The 17,926-nt window shown below is 43.9% G+C and overlaps 1 protein-coding gene across 1 annotated transcript; it reads left to right on the top strand.

Moving 5' to 3' along the window:
- Positions 1 to 5,349: 5,349 nt before the first annotated feature.
- LOC135504601 (eukaryotic translation initiation factor 2 subunit 2-like) lies at positions 5,350 to 17,781 on the top strand. The gene is made up of 9 exons (XM_064923321.1): positions 5,350 to 5,462; positions 5,931 to 6,111; positions 6,354 to 6,454; positions 15,843 to 15,975; positions 16,194 to 16,294; positions 16,464 to 16,612; positions 16,769 to 16,825; positions 16,942 to 17,027; positions 17,191 to 17,781. The coding sequence occupies exons 1-9, from the start codon at positions 5,448 to 5,450 to the stop codon at positions 17,364 to 17,366; spliced, it is 999 nt and encodes a 332-aa protein (XP_064779393.1). The 5' UTR covers positions 5,350 to 5,447; the 3' UTR covers positions 17,367 to 17,781.
- The last annotated feature ends 145 nt before the right edge of the window (positions 17,782 to 17,926 follow it).

Genomic DNA, 17,926 nt, shown 5'->3' with positions numbered 1-17,926 from the left:
CACTGCTTCTTAACACAGCGCGCATCCAACCCGGAAGCCAGCCGCACCAATATGTTGGAAAAAACACCGTACACCTAGCGACCTGGTCGGCGTGCACTGCGCCCGGCCCGCCACAGGAGTCGCTAGTGCGCGATGAGACAAGGATATCCCTAGAGGCGTCACTACAGGCTGTATCACAACCGGCTGTGATTGGGAGTCCCGTAGAGCGGCGCACAATTGGCCCAGCGTCATCGGGGTTTGGCCGGTGTAGGCGTCATTGTAAATAATAATTTGTTCTTAACTGACTTGCCTAGTTTCAATAAAGGTTCAAGAAAAAAAAGATGTCTAATCTATAGGCAATCTGGCTTTCCCTCAACACCTCATGGGATGGTATCTTATCTCGCTGCATACAGATCTCAACATTGTTAGCCAATCACAGACTGTGTTGTTACCAGTTCCCAGTAGCCTATTTCAAGCAATGTAAAATATGTTATTTCCTATGTACCACGTGTGTATATTTTCATTTAGAATTCACCCACATCAAATGACGTTATTATTGTACACTAGCCAACTACCCTATCGACACAGTAAATATTATTGCCTATGAGGGTCCATGTTATCAACTCAGAAAAAGTTATTCTTTTCAAATCAAAAAAATGTAAAAGGGTTAAGATAGTGTTAGGTCATGGTTTAGGGTTTATGGTAGGGACGTCCAAAGGAATCCAGATATGAGCGACCATTCATCAATGCAGATTAAGGGGCATCTTGGTATTTGAGAATCGCTTCTAACAGACATTATTATTTATAAATAACAAGCGTTAGAAGCGATTTTCTAGAATGACCAAGATGTCCTTAATCTGATTGAGGATTAAGTATATTTAAATTGTGTTATCGTTAGAAAATATTTCGGCCTACTGTGTTGATAAGGACATTTTGGTTTATTTGAAAAGAATAACTTTTCTGAATAACATGGACCCACTAGGAAAATATTTACTGTGTCGATAGGGTATTGGCTAACTAATAACGTCATTTGATGTGGGTGAATTCTAAATGAAGTCTATTCCACTGGTACACAGAAATAACATATCTTTACTTGTAAACAGGCACTGGGAGTAGGCCAACACATTCTGTGATTGGCACACAAACTGAATTGAATGGGGGATGATTAACTACTTTTCACTGAAGGTGGGAAACGAGGTACAACATACTTCATTGAAGACCTAAAATCATGGCTGACAAGACCAATGAAATCATAACGGTATCCTAATATAGTGTTGATACAGGAGTAGCCTATAGTCTACAATAATAACGCCATTGAATGAGCCCGGGCTCTGTCGCAGCCGACCGCGACCGGGAGGTCCATGTGGCGACGCACAATTGGCCTCGAGTGTCGTCCGGGTTAGGCCGGTAGCACTGAGATGCAGTGCTTTAGACCACTGCACCACTCAGGAGCCTTTTTGAGATTGTGCTTGTGATAACAGGAAATACGCATAGCTCAATGTGGCTACATCAGAACGTTGGCTTTCACGGGAAACACTGTATGTTTCTAACATTTATGGTTGAGATTCAATTCATATAAATATAAAGTATGCACCTTATGACCTGTCAGACATGTTAGTTTCACGTTTAATGGTAGGAGACAGCATAATATTATTAACACGCAGGCGTCCCTCAGACGTTAGTAAGGCATTGGTATCACGTCATGTCAGTCAGCCTGGGCTGAATTCTGGCCTGGATCACTCCCCATAGGTGTGTGTGTTGAGATAACACTGCAGCAGGTGGCATACGTCCACTACTGGCTGAGTCACTTGAGTGAGAGGAGCAGTGGCAACGTGTCATTCAGCTCTGCCCCACCCGTTTTGAGCCCCACATTTTTTAGCTAAAACGTTTGGCATGTTATTTTGGCATTAATATGTGTCACATATTAGTTTGCAATACAATGTAAAAATAAATCATTTATTTAATAAGGCCACATACAAACATGGTCTATTTTTTGCTTTCTTGAGTAAGGCTGCTCCAAAATGCAAGGGTTTCAGCCTAGCTCAGTGCTTTCTGTGATGGTGAGGAAGCCAGCGGAAAATACAGAGTGTAGGGGTTAGTAAAGCTCTATAGTTGCGCCGTGATTGGCTCAGTGGTCTGTCACTCATGGGGACACTAGGTCACCACCAAATCTAATGGTAGAGCAAAAAAATTTAAGCCCCTTGTTTGCTGCCATATAGTTACATTAGAAATTCCCATCCAAGAAGGCTCAAGGTCACTAGCCACAGATACAATTATGTCAAATCACTTTATATGTACAGTAGCTTTGACTGGACTGATCATGTCAACATCATACTTTCAAAATGTTAGCTAGAAGTCATCATCATGAATCAAATCGACAATCTATTGCAAATCCATTTTAATCCTTGTCAAATTAAGAAAAATAATGAAGAGAAATTATAGATAAAACGTATGGACATAAACATTACAAAACAAGTTGGAAATCGCAAATTCAACAATGAGTGGTTTGGAAGGAATCAGTGGCTAACTGCAAGCATTGCAAAGCAATCACTAGCCTGCTATTCAGTGGAGGGCTGTGTGGTCACAAGTCTATGTTTAAGGGTCTCTTTTCCAAGCTTAAAATGATAAACATTCAACATTAGCCATGCTGTCAATCCAGCATGAGCTCTGCCACACTCAAAACAACTGTTAATTAGGATCAGGAAAAAACGAGCTCCGACTGGGAAAATACGTTTTGAACGGTCATCCAACTCGGAATTGTAAGTCGGGAACTCGGGCCTCTTCCTAGAGCTACGAAATAAAGATCACTGACATCATCATGATTCGGCCTTGTTTTTTCAGAGTTCCCAGTTGTCTTGAAAGCACCTTAAATCCAGATAATACCAATCTTTGATAATAAAGTTTGATGAAATCTTCCTGTTCAAGTGAGTACAACACAACAAGGTGAGTCCAAAAATGTATTGTATGCTGCTGCATAAATGATGTCATATGCCAGGGAGATATGTATACTGTAGCTAAGAAAGCAATACTCTGTGTATGTTATGTAGTAAGCCTTCAGTAGCCCATGTGCCTCAGCCAAAAATTGAGTATATTTTCCCCTCTTAATTTTGCTTACTGTTCTGACTTGCTGGTGCACATGTAGCCTATAACCTGTTTTAGAGAAATGTAATGATTGAATGTTGTAAGAGCTTTCATTGTCTGCTTATACAGTATGCCCCCTTTATTTATCCCACAGTTCTGACTTGGTGTACAGGGATAATACTGTAAGAACAGCACATGTTCTAAATTCTGTTGCTGTATATTTCAAAAGTGCTGAACAAATAGCTATATTGACTATGGCCGTCCTAGCTCGCTCCTTAATGTCTTGATCTAAATTACGGATGGCCTCTTATCTGCTTGTCGTCCCCTTATGCCATAGTTTGTATATCTCAATTGTCAGTAGAAACCACATTTGTTTAAGCAAGTCAGCCATATCAACTATGTTTTTTTAAAGGCAGTAAATTAAGCTGAACTAACTGTTTCGCTGTCAGACCAAGCTCCGCTGATAGCCAGGTGTTGCAGTGGTAAGGTGTTGGGACTGCTGTTAGGTCCTAACAGTTTGTGGGCATCGTTTGTCACTGTTATAGTGAAATTAATGTATTGTTTAGTGTTGTGTTGTGTAGTGGCTTTGCTGGCATGCATCCCAAAATCTTTGGGGGGTTTGCCCCACCAAGATTTACATGCTAACATCGCCACTGGAGAGGAGACAGAGTAACAAGTGCACATGTTGTGATAACTTTTTGGCAGTTGTAGGTAGGCTATTTGTCATTATGGAGACAACTATTTTATTTTCCAAGCCTTTTTCCATAAAGCATATTAGCATGCTAGAAGTAGCCTATTAATTTCTATGCCATTTTAGATTACTATAGTCATTGCAAATCAATTTGTGCCACTTGTGTAGCCTACCCGGAGCTGGCAAACTGATTTAATACATTGTGTATAATTTCAGTTTATTGTTGTTTTGCCTTATTAATGGCCATGTTTAGTTCATTAAATTGGAAGTTAACAAAGCTCTATCGCAATTGCCGATAATATGTTAGAACACATTAGATTGATGGTAACAATCAGTCAGATTAGGCTACAGGTTAAAAAAATTACACTGGCTGTTGTTGACAAGAATATTAAGTTCATATAGCCAACACATTATTAATATTTAAATCAGTGATGGAAATTACGACCCCCATCCTCAGTAGCCTATTTCAACAGGCTATTGGAAACACAAGCACTTCTTGAAATCTCCTTGCTATTCATGTTGAATAAATTAGTCTGTCAATTTGAACTAATCAAGCTGCTAAATCATTCAGTTTACATCTTGCCTAGGCTACAGTAAGCTATCTGAAATTAGATGTAGGCCTATAGGCTACCTCCATCTAGCTAAGCAAACCATAGCAAAGTCTAATTACAATCATAAACCCAGATTTTAGTCTGTAGTCTATGCCTGTTGAAATGACAAGTCAATCTCTCGCAAATGGGCCATTATAACTGTTTGTAGGCTTAACATCTGGCACATAAAGTCACAATTGCCAGAAAATGGCCCAAAAAAAATGGCCCAAAATGTTTTTTTAAGTTCATCCAAGTGTTTCTTGCTCAGAGATTTCGAAATCCTCTGTCCAACTTTTATCACTGGATGTATCTATCAAAAGGGATTTCTTTACAATTATAAACTAGGTTGTTCCAGCCCTGAATGTTGATTGGCTGAAAGCTGTGGTATATCAGAGTTTGTGGTATATCAGACTGCATACCATGGGTATGACAAAACATGTCTTGTTACTGTTCTAATTATGTTGGTAACCAGTTTATAATAGCAATAAGGTACCCCGATTTTTTTTGGTATTTGCCACAATACCACGGCTAATGGCTGTATCCCTTTGCCTCATCCTTAAGAACAGCCGTTAGCTGTAGTATATTGGCTATATACCATAACCCCTTGTGCCATATTGCTTAATCATAGCAGTCACACGGGTTAAATCGACAACAATTGATGGAAAATTATCTGGCGAGTTTAATAAGGGTAAATTATCTTTTATCTTGAGACATATTCAACTTCCTTTCTAATCATAGCTGTAATTATTATTTTGATGAAATACTAATTTTGATTCTAGCGTTGTTACAAGTTATGTTGATATTGCTTCTTAATTGGCTCGATAACGTTATGGGAAAGGGTTTATTGTATAAATGTGGCAAATCAGCACTTACTGTGTAAAAAAAATTGTTGGCAAGTTTTCAGGCGTTTTGAATGGGTTATTTGTATGATCATTCGGCAAGATATCTAAACTAGACCTGGCAACCCTGAATATCGACCTCATTACGTTAGTCCACGATTGCGCATTGGTAATTTACCGCTGATGCAAGAAGTGTCGGCGAAATGAAGTGAGACTGGTCGGGGGATAAAAAAAACTTCCTAGATCGGTCTTGTTCTTTCCGCAAACATGTCAGGAGACGAAGTAAGTAATCACTTTTTATCATGGTGTATATACTATTATCAGTATTGGTCGAGTAGAAGAAGATAAGCCAGTTCCGTTAACGTTAGTGGCGATCGTTGTTGAATGACTTTGGCCTCAGCCTACAGTACAAGTCTTTCCCACCAGTATATCAGACAGCAGACCACTCACGCATGTTGAGCGCTTGGCTAGTGGGCTAACTAATAAAACAATTAATCACATAATCAATTTAGTGACCAAATGTCAGCTATGCTAGGTAGCTAGCTGCAAGTCTATTCCTGTAGTTATTAAAGCTAACCATTATTTAGGCTTGGGAAACGTATGTTAGCTGTGTGTGTATGTCAATGTTTGTACACGTTGTACCAGAACTAGTCTTAGACTGGAAATATAATGTAATGTATCATCAAACAGCTATTTTTCTTCAATCACACTGGGTCTAAGCTAATCATCATGGTCTAATTCTCCCATCAGATGATATTCGACCCCAACATGACCAAGAAGAAGAAGAAGAAAAAGAAGCCTTTCATGCTGGAAGAAGAAGGTGGAGACGGAGTGGCAGAGGACACACAGCAGGTAGAGGCCAAGGAGGTGGAACCTGACGGTGGGGAGGACAGAGAGTTCGACCTGGACGAGGACGAGGGAAGGAAGAAAGGTAGGAAGGCTCACACCTGACAAAGATCTCAAAGGTCTTTCCTCGAATTCTTTGGTCCTCTCCTTCCATCCTTGACTCACTTCCTACTCAAAATGTCAGATGGAAGTGAGGAGAGAAAACAAGGAACAGAGGAAACGTAATGCCCCAGTAGTGACTTTCTGCTCTTCTAGACCACTGTCATGACTGGAACGGAAGAGTAACTCAGTGAGACCAATATCAGAAGTGTTTGTTCAAATCTTTAGAGCAATCCGACGATCTTGATGACCTGAACTTTTTCAACCAGAAGAAAAAGAAGAAGAAGCCCAAGAAAGGGTTTGATAATGACATTGAGGAGGGGATAAAGGTATGATATATACTGTGCATTTGGAAAGTATTCAGACCCCATCCTTTATTCCACATTTTGTTTACATTACAGCCATACTAAAAAGTGATTACATATTTTTTTCTTCTCATCAATCTACAAACAATACCCCATAATGACAAAGTGAAAACAGGTTTTAAGAAGTGTTTGAATATGTATAAAATAAAATAGAAATACCTTATTTACATAAGTATTCAGACCCTATGCTATGAGACTCGATATTGAGCTTAGGTGCATCCTGTTTCCATTGATCATCCTTGAGATGTTTCTATAACTTGGAGTCCACCTGTGGTAAATCCAATTGATTGGACATGATTTGGAAAGGCACACGCCTGTCTAAGGTCCCATAGTTGACAGGGCATGTCAGAGCAAAAACCAAGCCATGAGGTGATTGTCTGGAGAGCTCCGAGACAGGATTGTGTCAAGGCACAGATCAGGGGAAGGGTACCAAAACATTTCTGCAGCATTGAAGGTCCCCAAGGACACAGTGGCCTCCATAATTCTTTAAAAAAATAAGTTTGAAACCACCAAGACTCTTCCTAGAGCTGGCCGCCCAGCTAAACTGAGCAATCGGGGGAGAAGGGCCTTGGTCAGGGAGATGACCAAGAACCCGATGGTCACTGATTGAGCTCCTCTGTGGAGATGGGAGAACATTCCAGAAGAACAACCATCTCTGCAGCACTCCACCAATCAGGCCTTTATGGTAGTGGCCAGACGGAAGCTACTCCTCAGTAAAAGTCACATGACAGCCCGCTTCGAGTTTGCCGAAAGGACCTAAAGGACTCTGATGAGTCCATGAGAAGCAAGATTTTCTGGTCTAATGAAACCAAGATTGAACTCTTTAGCCTGAATGCCAAGCGTCACGTCTGGAGGAAACCTGGCACCATCCCTACGGTGAAGCATTGTGGTGGCAGCATCATGCTGTGGGAATGTTTTTTCTGCAGCAGGGACTGGGAGACTAGTCAGGATTGAGGGAGGGATGAACGGAACAAAGTACAGAGAGATCCTTGATGAAAACCTGCTCCAGAGCGCACAGGACCTCGGACTGAGGCAAAGGTTCACATTCCAACAAGAAAATGACCCTAAGCACACAGCCAAGACAACGCAGGACTGGCTTTAGGACAAGTCTCTAAATGTCCTTGAGTGGCACAGCCAGAGCCCGGACTTGAACCCATCGGACATCTCTGGAGAGACCTAAAAATAGCTGTGCAGCGACGCTCACCATCCAACCTGACAGAGCTTGAGAGGATCTGCAGAGAAGAATGGGAGAAACTCCCCAAATACAGGCGTGCCAAGCTTGTAGCATCATACGAGCCTGTAATCGCTGCCAAAGGTGCTACAACAAAGTACTTTAATAAAGGGTCTGAATACTTATGTAAATGTGATATTATAATAAAAAAAATTATACATTCCAAAATATATATATAGATTTTTTTATTTTTCATTATGGGGTATTGCGTCTAGATTGATGAGGGGGAAAAAACATTTAATCAATTTTAGAATAAGGCTATAACGTAACAAAATGTGGAAAAATTCAAGGGGTCTGAATACTTTCCGAATGCACTGTCATTTATGCTGTGTGTGTACCTGGAGTGGAGCCATGTCTATGGGAGCCATATTGACGTGATATTGAAGTTAACTGCCTTGTGTTTATTTCCAAGGCTTTGTTGCGGCACATTTATTTCTGAATCTCTACTTTGAGCTGAGACTTGTCTAGGGTTGCACTTTTTGTGGAATATTCAGAGGTGGAAATGTTCCGTGGGAATATATAGAAATTAAGGGAAATATATGCAAATGAATATTAATACCATTTAAATGTAGATGTTTTTTGCATTGGATATATTTACCATGTTGTATGGAGACATTTTAACTTATCATAAGTATAAATAATTGCAAATGATTAAATCCTTCCAATATAAATAAAATAAAAACTATTTATTTACAAATTTAACTTCAATTAAATGAGTTGACTCTTCAAATGGGATGATTTCACTGAACAACAAAATAAAGGGAATATTGAATGATCCCCAATGATCCATCGCATCTCCCAAAAACATTTTCAACAGACATCTGTAAAATGATAGTGTAGAAACTAAAGATTTGGTTGTCTTCCTCTCAGGCTTCCATGTCTTCTCCCTGGACCTCCTCAATGTCCACCTCTTGAACATCAGAGTCTGAGGTCTCATCTTCACTGTCACTTTCCAACCTTGTTGAGGATGGCTCGTTGTCAGGCTCAAAAAGCCTCAAATTTGCCCAGGTGACCACCAATTTGTCAACCCTTGTATTGGTCAGCCTGTTGTGTGCTTTGGTGTGTGTGTTTCCAAACAAGGACCAGTTGCGCTCTGAAGTGGCTGATGTTGGTGGGATTTGGAGGATGATGAAGGCAACAGGGGAAAGTGCCTCAGATCCACAAAGTCCCTTCCACCAGGTGGCTGATGAGATACAGTGGCTTGCGAAAGTATTCATCCCCCTTGGCATTTTTCCTATTTTGTTGCCTTACAGCCTGGAATTAAAATTGATTTTTTGGGGGGTATCATTTGATTTACATAACATGCCTACCACTTACAAGAAATAAGAGAAAAAAACAGAACTTGAGCGTGAATAACTATTCACCCCCCCAAAGTCAATACTTTGTAGAGCCAGCTGCAAGTCTCTTGGGGTATGTTTCTATAAACTTGGCACACCTAGCCACTGGGACTTTTGCTCATTCTTCAAGGCTTAACTGCTCCAGCTCCTTCAAGTTGGATGGGTTCCGCTGGTGTACAGCAATATTTAAGTCATACCACCATACCATTCTCAATTGGATTGAGGTCTGGGCTTTAACTAGGCCATTCCAAGACATTTAAATGTTTCTCCTTAAACCACCTGAGTGTTGCTTTTGCAGTATGCTTAGGGGTCATTGTCCTACTGGAAGGTGAACCTCCGTCCCTGTCTCAAATCTCTGGAAGACTGAAACAGGTTTCCCTCAAGAATTTCCCTGTATTTAGCTCCATCCATCATTCCTTAAATTCTGACCAGTTCCCCAGTCCCTGCCAATGAAAAACATCCTGACAGCATCATGCTGCCACCACCATGCTTCACTGTGGGGATGGTATTCTCGGGGTGAGGTGTTGGGTTTGCGTCAGACATGGCTTTTTCCTTGATGGCCAAAAAGCAAAATTTTGGTCTCATCTGACCAGAGTACCTTCTTCCATATGTTTGGGGAGTCTCCCACATGCCTTTTGGCGAACACCAAGCCAGTTTGCTTATTTCTTTCTTTAAGCAATGGTTTAGATTGATCCTTTGGACATATACTCCAATCTCCGCAGTGGAGCTTTGCAGCTCCTTCAGGGTTATCTTTGGTCTCATTGTTGCCTCTCTGATTAATGCCCTCCTTGCCTGGTCTGTGAGTTTTGGTGGGCGGCCCTCTCTTGGCAGGTTTGTTGTGGTGCCAAATTCTTTCCATTTTTTAATAATGGATTTAATGGTACTCCGTGGGATGTTCAACGTTCATCCCTGATCTGTAATTCTCCACAGCTTTGTTCCTGACCTGTTTGGAGAGCTCCTTGATCTTCATGGTGCCGCTTGCTTGGTGGTGCCCCTTGTTTCGTGGGGTTGTAGACTCTGGGGCCTTTCAGAACAGGTGTATATATACTTAGATCCTGTGACACTTAAATAAAGTCCACCTATGTGCAATCTAACTAATTATGTGACTTCTGAAGGTAATTGGTTGCACCAGATCTTATTTAGGGGCATATGCACGTACCGGTTTGAGGTTTTTTGTTTTTGAGAAATGTTTGAAACAAGTCAATTTTTTCATTTCACCAATTTGGACTATTTTGTGTATGTCCATTTCATGAAATCCAAATAAAAATCCATTTAAATTACAGGTTGTAATGCAACAAAATAGGGACAACGCCAAGGGGGATGAATACTTTTGCAAGGCACTGTATGTTGGCACGACTGCCATATTGCATCTACATCCCAAAGCCCTTGCTTGGAAGTATACTTTGCCAGACTGCCAAGAACCTTACTCTCATCCAGGCCAGGGTGGCGAGACACGGTAGTGATGACACCATAGGCCTTGTTGATCTCTACACCAGACAGGATGCTCTTGCCAGCATACTTGGAGTCCAACATGTACGCTGTGGCGTGTATGGGCTTGAAGCAGAAGTCTTCACGCTTTTTATGTATTTCAGAACTGCAGTTTCCTTTGGAGCAACAGCGAAGTGGGTAGGGCAGTACAGATTTCTTATCTTACATCTGTAAGCAGAGTCTGAACATCAGACAGGATGGCATTGTCTCCCCCGATCCGTGCAATGGCTACTGCTATAGGTTTCAGGCGTTTCAGGCTGCTTACCACTCTCTCCCAAAAGACATCATCCAGGAGGATCCTCTTGATGGGGCTGTCCATATCGGCAGACTGTGATATGGCCCTTTCTTGGAGAGACTCCTCCACCTCCAGGAGACTGTCAAACATGATGACAAAACCACCCCAATGGGTGTTGCTGGGCAGCTTCAATGTGGTGCTCTTATTCTTCTCACTTTGCTTGGTGAGGTAGATTGCTGCTATAACTTGATGACCCCTCATGTACCTAATCATTTCCTTGGCTCTCTTGTAGAGCTTTATGCACTTGCCCAGAGGATTCTGCATCTTTGTTGCATTCTTCACAAATGATTTGGCACAGTATTTGCAAATGTACACAGCTTTTCCTTCTAAACTCCGAACCCTTTGTTTCAACGATAATTTGTAAAAATCCAAATAACTTCACAGATCTTCATTGTAAAGGGTTTAAACACTGGTTCCCATGCTTGTTCAATGACCCAGAAACAATTAATGAACATACACCTGTGGAACGGTTGTTAAGACACTAACAGCTTACAGATGGTAGGCAATTAAGGTCACAGTTATGAAAACTTAGGACACTAAAGAGGCCTTTCTACTGACTCTGAAAAACACCAAAAGAAAGATGCCCAGGGTCCCTGCTCATCTGCGTGAACGTGCCTTATGCATGCTGCAAGGAGGCATGAGGACTGCAGATGTGGCCAGGGCAATAAATTGCAATGTCCGAACTGTGAGACACCTAAGACAGTGCTACAGGGAGACAGGACGGACAGCTGAACGTCCTCGCAGTGGCAGACCACGTGTAACAACGCCTGCACAGGATCAGTACAGCCGAACATCACACCTGCGGGACAGGTACAGGATGGCAACAACAACTGCCCAAGTTACACCAGGAAGGCACAATCCCTCCATCAGTGCTCAGACTGTCCGCATTAGGCTGAGAGAGGCTGAACTGAGGGCTTAAAGGGCTGTAGTAAGTGTTACGATAACTAGGAGTGGTGGGTGGAATCAGGCGCAGAGAGCAGGGTTCAGTCGTTTGTCAAATTTATTCACCAGCGCAACAAAAACGGTCACGCCAACACACAGGGCGTATATAAGTTGCCAGTCCAAACAACAGGACAGAAATAGTCTGGCGAATAAGGATAAGAACAAAATAACACCATCCAACACAGAGTAACAAAAAACAAGCCCGCACAAATACCCAGCGGGCCTAGTGCCCTTAAATAACCTACAAACAAACCCTAATACAAAACCGGTGTACCCAATAACCAAAAACAAACGGAAAGGGAATCGATGGCAGCTAATAGGCCGGAGACGACGACCACCGAGCCCCGCCCGAACAGGAAGAGGCACCATCCTCGGCGAGGTTCGTGACAGTACCCCCCTCCTGACGCGCGGCTCCTGCAGCGCGCCAACCCCGGCCTCGAGGACGACCCGGAGGACGAGGCGCGGGGCGATCCGGGTGGAGGCGGTGGAAATCCCTCAAGAGGGAAGGATCTAAAATGTCCCTCCCCGGTACCCAGCACCTCTCCTCCGGACCGTACCCCTCCCAGTCCTCGAGGCACTGCAGGCCCCTCACCCGGCGTCTCGAGTCCAGAATAGCTCGTACTGTGTATGCCGGGGACCCCTCGATGTCCAGAGGGGGTGGAGGGACCTCCGGTACCTCACTGCCTTGTAGAGGACCAGCTACCACCGGCCTGAGGAGAGACACATGAAACGAGGGGTTAATGCGATAATTGGAGGGAAGTTGCAATCTATAACACACCTCGTTTATCCTCCTCAGGACTTTAAATGGCCCCACACACTGCGGCCCCAGCTTCCGGCAGGGCAGGCGGAGGGGCAGGTTTCGGGTCGAGAGCCAGACCCTGTCCCCCGGTGCGAACACCGGGGCCTCACTGCGGTGGCGGTCAGCGTCTCTCTTCTGCCGTTCACTGGCCTGCCTGAGAGAATCCTGGACTGCCCGCCAGGTCTCTCTAGAGCGCTGTACCCACTCCTGGTAGCCAGTACGGGGACGGGTGGGTCTATCTGCACTAACGGAATACCCAATTTACGGGCGAGTCCGCGATCCATAAAACTCCCAGCTGCGCCTGAATCGACTAGCGCCTTATGCTGAAGAGAGGGGAAAAACGCAGGGGAAAAAATTTACAAAAACATGTGACCAACATGGAGCTCTGGGTGAGTTTGGTGCTTACTCACCTGGGGTGGCCGAGGAGTGTTCCGCCGACCATCTCGACTCCCAGAGGAACTCCTCCAGCACCGGTCCGAAGTGTGTCGTCTCCGTCCACAATAGGAGCAGGAGGAGCCCCCTCCTCTGATCCCCCTAGATGCAGCTCCTCCCAACTCCATCGGAGTGGGAGTGGGAGAGCTGGAAGGTGGAATTAACAGGACCCCTTCTGAACGCCCGCGGGCAGCTAGCAGGTTGTCCAATCGAATAGACATGTCTATTAGTTCATCCAGGGAGAGAGTTGTGTCCCTGCAAGCTAGCTCCCGGCGGACGTCCTCCCAGAGACTACACCGGTAATGGTCCATCAGGGCCCTGTCATTCCACCCAGCACCAGCGGGTAGGGTCCTGAACTCCAACGCGAAGTCCTGCGCGCTCCTCGTCTCCTGTTTGAGGTAGAATAGGCGCTCACCCGCCGCTTTACCCTCTGGTGGGTGGTCGAACACAGCTCGGAAACGGCGGTAATTGTCCCGAGCCGAGTCCGGACTGTTCCAGACCGCGTTAGCCCAGTCCAGGGCCCTGCCCGTTAGACAGGAGACGAGGAGGCTCACACTCTTCTCACCCGAGGGAGCCGGACGCACGGTAGCCAGGTAGAGCTCTAGCTGGAGCAAAAATCCCTGGCACCCAGCCGCCACTCCATCGTACTCCCTCGGGGGGGGGAGAGACGCAGTGCGCTGGACACAGAGGACGACGTAGGTAGAGTAGGTGGTGTCGGCAGTGGGGGAGCTGGGGTAGACGTCGGTAGACCACTCCTCTCCCATCGCTCCATCCTCTCCATCATCTGGTCTTTCGCTGTACCGATCCGATGGAGGACAGCTGTGTGGTGATGGACGCGCTCCTCCATAGTGGGGAGAGGGGTGGTCGCTGCTCCTGCTGACTCCATTTTTCAGAGGTGCGGGCTTCTGTTACGATAACTAGGAGTGGTGGGTGGAATCAGGCGCAGAGAGCAGGGTTCAGTCGTTTGTCAAATTTATTCACCAGCGCAACAAAAACGGTCACGCCAACACACAGGGCGTATATAAATTGCCAGTCCAAACAACAGGACAGAAATAGTCCGGAGAATAAGGATAAGAACAAAATAACACCATCCAACACAGAGTATCAAAAAACAAGCCCGCACAAATACCCAGCGGGCCTAGTGCCCTTAAATAACCTAAATTACCCAATAACCAAAAACAAACGGAAAGGGAATCGATGGCAGCTAATAGGCCGGCGACGACGACCGCCGAGCTCCGCCCGAACAGGAAGAGGCACCATCCTCGGCGAGGTTCGTGACAGTAAGGCAGGTCCTCACAAGACATCACCGGCAACAACGTTTCTAATGGGCACAAACCCACCGTCGCTGGACCAGACAGGACTGGCAAAAAGTGCTCTTCACTGACAAGTTGCGGTTTTGTCTCGAATGGTCGAATTCGCGTTTATCGTTGAAGGAATGAGCATTATTCCGAGGCCTGTACTCTGGAGAGGGATCGATTTGGAGGTGGAGGGTCCATCACAGCATCATCGGACTGAGCTTGTTCAGCTGTGCGTTACAGTCATTACATCCTTCTCCCTCATGTGGTACCCTTTCTGCAGGCTCATTCTGACATGACCCTCCAGCATGACAATGCCACCAGCCATACTGCTCGTTCTGTGCGTGATTTCCTGCAAGACAGGAATGTCAGTGTTCTGCCATGGCCAGCGAAAGGCCCAGATTTCAATCCCATTGAGCACGTCTGGGACCTGTTGGATCGGATGGTGAGGGCTAGAGCCATTCCCCCCAGAAATGTACAGGTAACATCTCACAGCAATAACTGGTAAATCTGGTGCAGTCCATGAGTAGGAGATGCACTGCAGTACTTAATGCAGCTGGTGGCCACATCAGATACTCTCTGTTACTTTTGATTTTGACCCCCCCTTTGTTCAGGGACACATTATTCCATTTATGGTAGCCACATGTCTGTGGAACTTGTTCAGTTTATGTCTCAGTTGTTGAATCTTGTTATGTTCATACAAATATTTACACATGTTAAGTTTGCTGAAAATAAACACAGTTGACAATGAGAGGATGTTTCTTTTTTTGCTGAGTTTACTTTAGCTGCAGTGAAATGTCTCCCACATCAGATAGTGCCCATGGCATTTTCCTGTGAAGATGAAAAAAATAATAAATACAATTCCATGTACAGATAAATAGTTAAGCAGTTCAATTAAAAAACTCCTTTGTAAGATAAATGGTTTATAATGAAACGTGTATGGAAACAGGTGAATTAACACTCAGTTAGCAGGCTCAAGCAAGCTAAAACCCACATGGTAGAAAGAACTAACTAGCAGAAATTGTTAACAAGTTAGAAATGATTTAAACACACTTTGCTGTAGGCTACTATTTACTAGTTAACAAAAGAATAATGTATGTCATATAAAATATTTTCATCCCACCCAGTATTGTAATCAAAACTGACCAGAAAGCATGGAGTCCTTGGCTCATCTTCTCATTAGTATGCAAGATCTTGAGAATCAGCTATACATGTGATAGAAGAGTGCACTGCACATGTGATGGAAGAATGCGCTGTGCATGCAGAGGGTTGCAATTCCATTGAATTGGGGATAGTTTAACCAAAATATGCCACAAGACCTAGAATTGCCTTATGTGTATCCCACAAAAAAGCTTCACTGTTATCAGCAATTTTTTAAAATTAATTTAAACAAAATTCCCAGGCTAACTACCCTTGGAATCTTTCCGGGAAAATTCTGGAAATTTGCCTGAAAGTTTCCGACCCTTTGCAACCCTAGTCTTGTCACATCTAATTACGTTTTGCTGACAGGTTCTCCCAATCTATTAAAAACAGGAGCTGAAAATTGAAGAAGAGCAGAGCGAGGCAGCGGAAGAGGACGACTTGGATCTTCAGTTGCCAGCAAAGAAAAAAAAGTCCAAGAAGGTTGACTTCCAGGAGGAAGGAGAGATACTTGAGAAGGAGGATGGTATGGGATGGAATTTGACCTTGTAGTAATTATCCACTGAAGTGACTGACATTGTCTTGAGCGCTGTTGAGATTCTTGGGTAATGAAATGCGCTATACAAATTAAATCTATTATTAATATTATTATTATTATTGAATGCTGATATCTGTCTTCTACTTTCCTTTCAATGAGTGTAATTGTATCCGTTAAAACATGACCATGTGGTGTTTTTGCTTGAGGCCTCGAGGACGATGAGGGGGGAAAAAATGATGGCATCTCATTCAGCTCCCAGTCTGGTCCGGCGTGGTTAGGGACAGACAGAGACTACACATATGATGAGGTAGGCCTATTTATTTCAATTCAGTTCAGATTATTTTAAAAAATATTGCAAAGGGCATTTGGTTATATTGATTCAAAGGCACACCCCAGCCTCAGGCTGTTGGTGCCTTCAATTCTAGTTGCGCCAGTTTGAGAGAGTCTGATGATCATATTTGTGATGTCCTCCTCAGCTGCTGAACCGTGTCTTCAACATCATGCGGGAGAAGAACCCTGACATGGTGGCCGGAGAGAAGAGAAAGTTTATTATGAAGCCCCCTCAGGTGGTCCGAGTGGGCACCAAGAAGACCTCGTTTGTCAACTTCACTGATATCTGTAAACTGTGAGTCAAACATGTCTACTTCATACATTCTACAGACTTTAGGGACTTGAGTTTCTACTTCCCACAGGAGAGCTACAGTATATGATGATTGAAGTGTGGTAGTGTTTCTAGTAGTACATTTGACTGCATTTAACTGTCAATTATTGTTCTCTGTAGGTTGCATCGTCAGCCAAAACATCTTCTGGCATTTTTATTGGCTGAGCTGGGGACAAGGTAAAGTGGCCTAGTATTATGGTTATTGCAGATTTCGCAGTAGAAATCTTCATATCCAGACATCTGTTATTAAGTTCTGTTTTTATGAATGACTATTGCATTTATTTTCTTTGCAGTGGCTCCATAGATGGAAATAATCAGCTTGTGATCAAAGGAAGATTTCAACAGAAACAGATTGAAAATGTCTTGAGAAGATATATTAGTATGTAGAAATATACAGGAATCCATATTACATTGGTATACTGGTGACCTAGAGCAAAATATGTCAAGAATAGTTGTAGAGGCATATCATTTAGTTATCCTTCACTTGTAGCTACTATAGGCATATTTGCGTGCCTCATCTTGGCTTTGTGTTTGACTTGCAGAGGAATATGTGACGTGTCACACGTGTCACTCCCCTGACACCATCCTACAAAAGGACACCCGTCTCTACTTCCTCCAGTGTGAGACCTGCCACTCACGCTGCTCCGTGGCCAGCATCAAGACTGGCTTCCAGGCTGTCACGGGCAAGAGGGCACAGCTCCGTGCCAAAGCCAACTAAGGCCAACCACACCCTGGCTTCTCCCTCTCTGACCCGCCGGAGCTTTGGATCCTCTTGATAACTGGACATTTGTTTGGAGTCCGAGAGGGTTTGTTGTTGTCGCTGCATTATGTGAGAGAGAAACGCTACAAGCTCTGAGGCTCAAAGATCTTGCAGGTCATAAGGAGCAGTGCGCAGATGCATAAGGTTTCACAGGCAAACCCCCAGTTTTCTCTTTTCTCAGCTGTGGGTAGATTCTTTCAGAGCTTCTCAATTCCCTCCAAGTGTGTCTTCTTCCCACATTTCTTCAATCGTATGTAGCCCACATATCGGATCATAAAGACAAAGCTGTTATGACAAAGTAATTGATATTGGCTTTCCTTTGGTTGAAGCATAGTGGGTGTGTAAACAAACATTTTAAAGATGCATTCCAAGAGCTCGGTTTCAGTAGTCGTGTATGTACCCTTTTTCACTGCCGAGCCATACTGTATGGGCCTGGTTACGCATCCACCACAGCTGCATGAACTGTGCTTGCTTCAAGGCAGTAGAGTTTCAGCAGGATATTGAGAAAGGGTTATGGA

This window comes from Oncorhynchus masou, chromosome 18, assembly GCF_036934945.1.
Source record: "Oncorhynchus masou masou isolate Uvic2021 chromosome 18, UVic_Omas_1.1, whole genome shotgun sequence".
NCBI classification, from domain to species: Eukaryota; Metazoa; Chordata; class Actinopteri; order Salmoniformes; family Salmonidae; genus Oncorhynchus; species Oncorhynchus masou.
The sequence above is the reverse complement of the archived record's forward strand: the minus strand, read 5'-3'. Positions and strand labels throughout refer to the sequence as shown.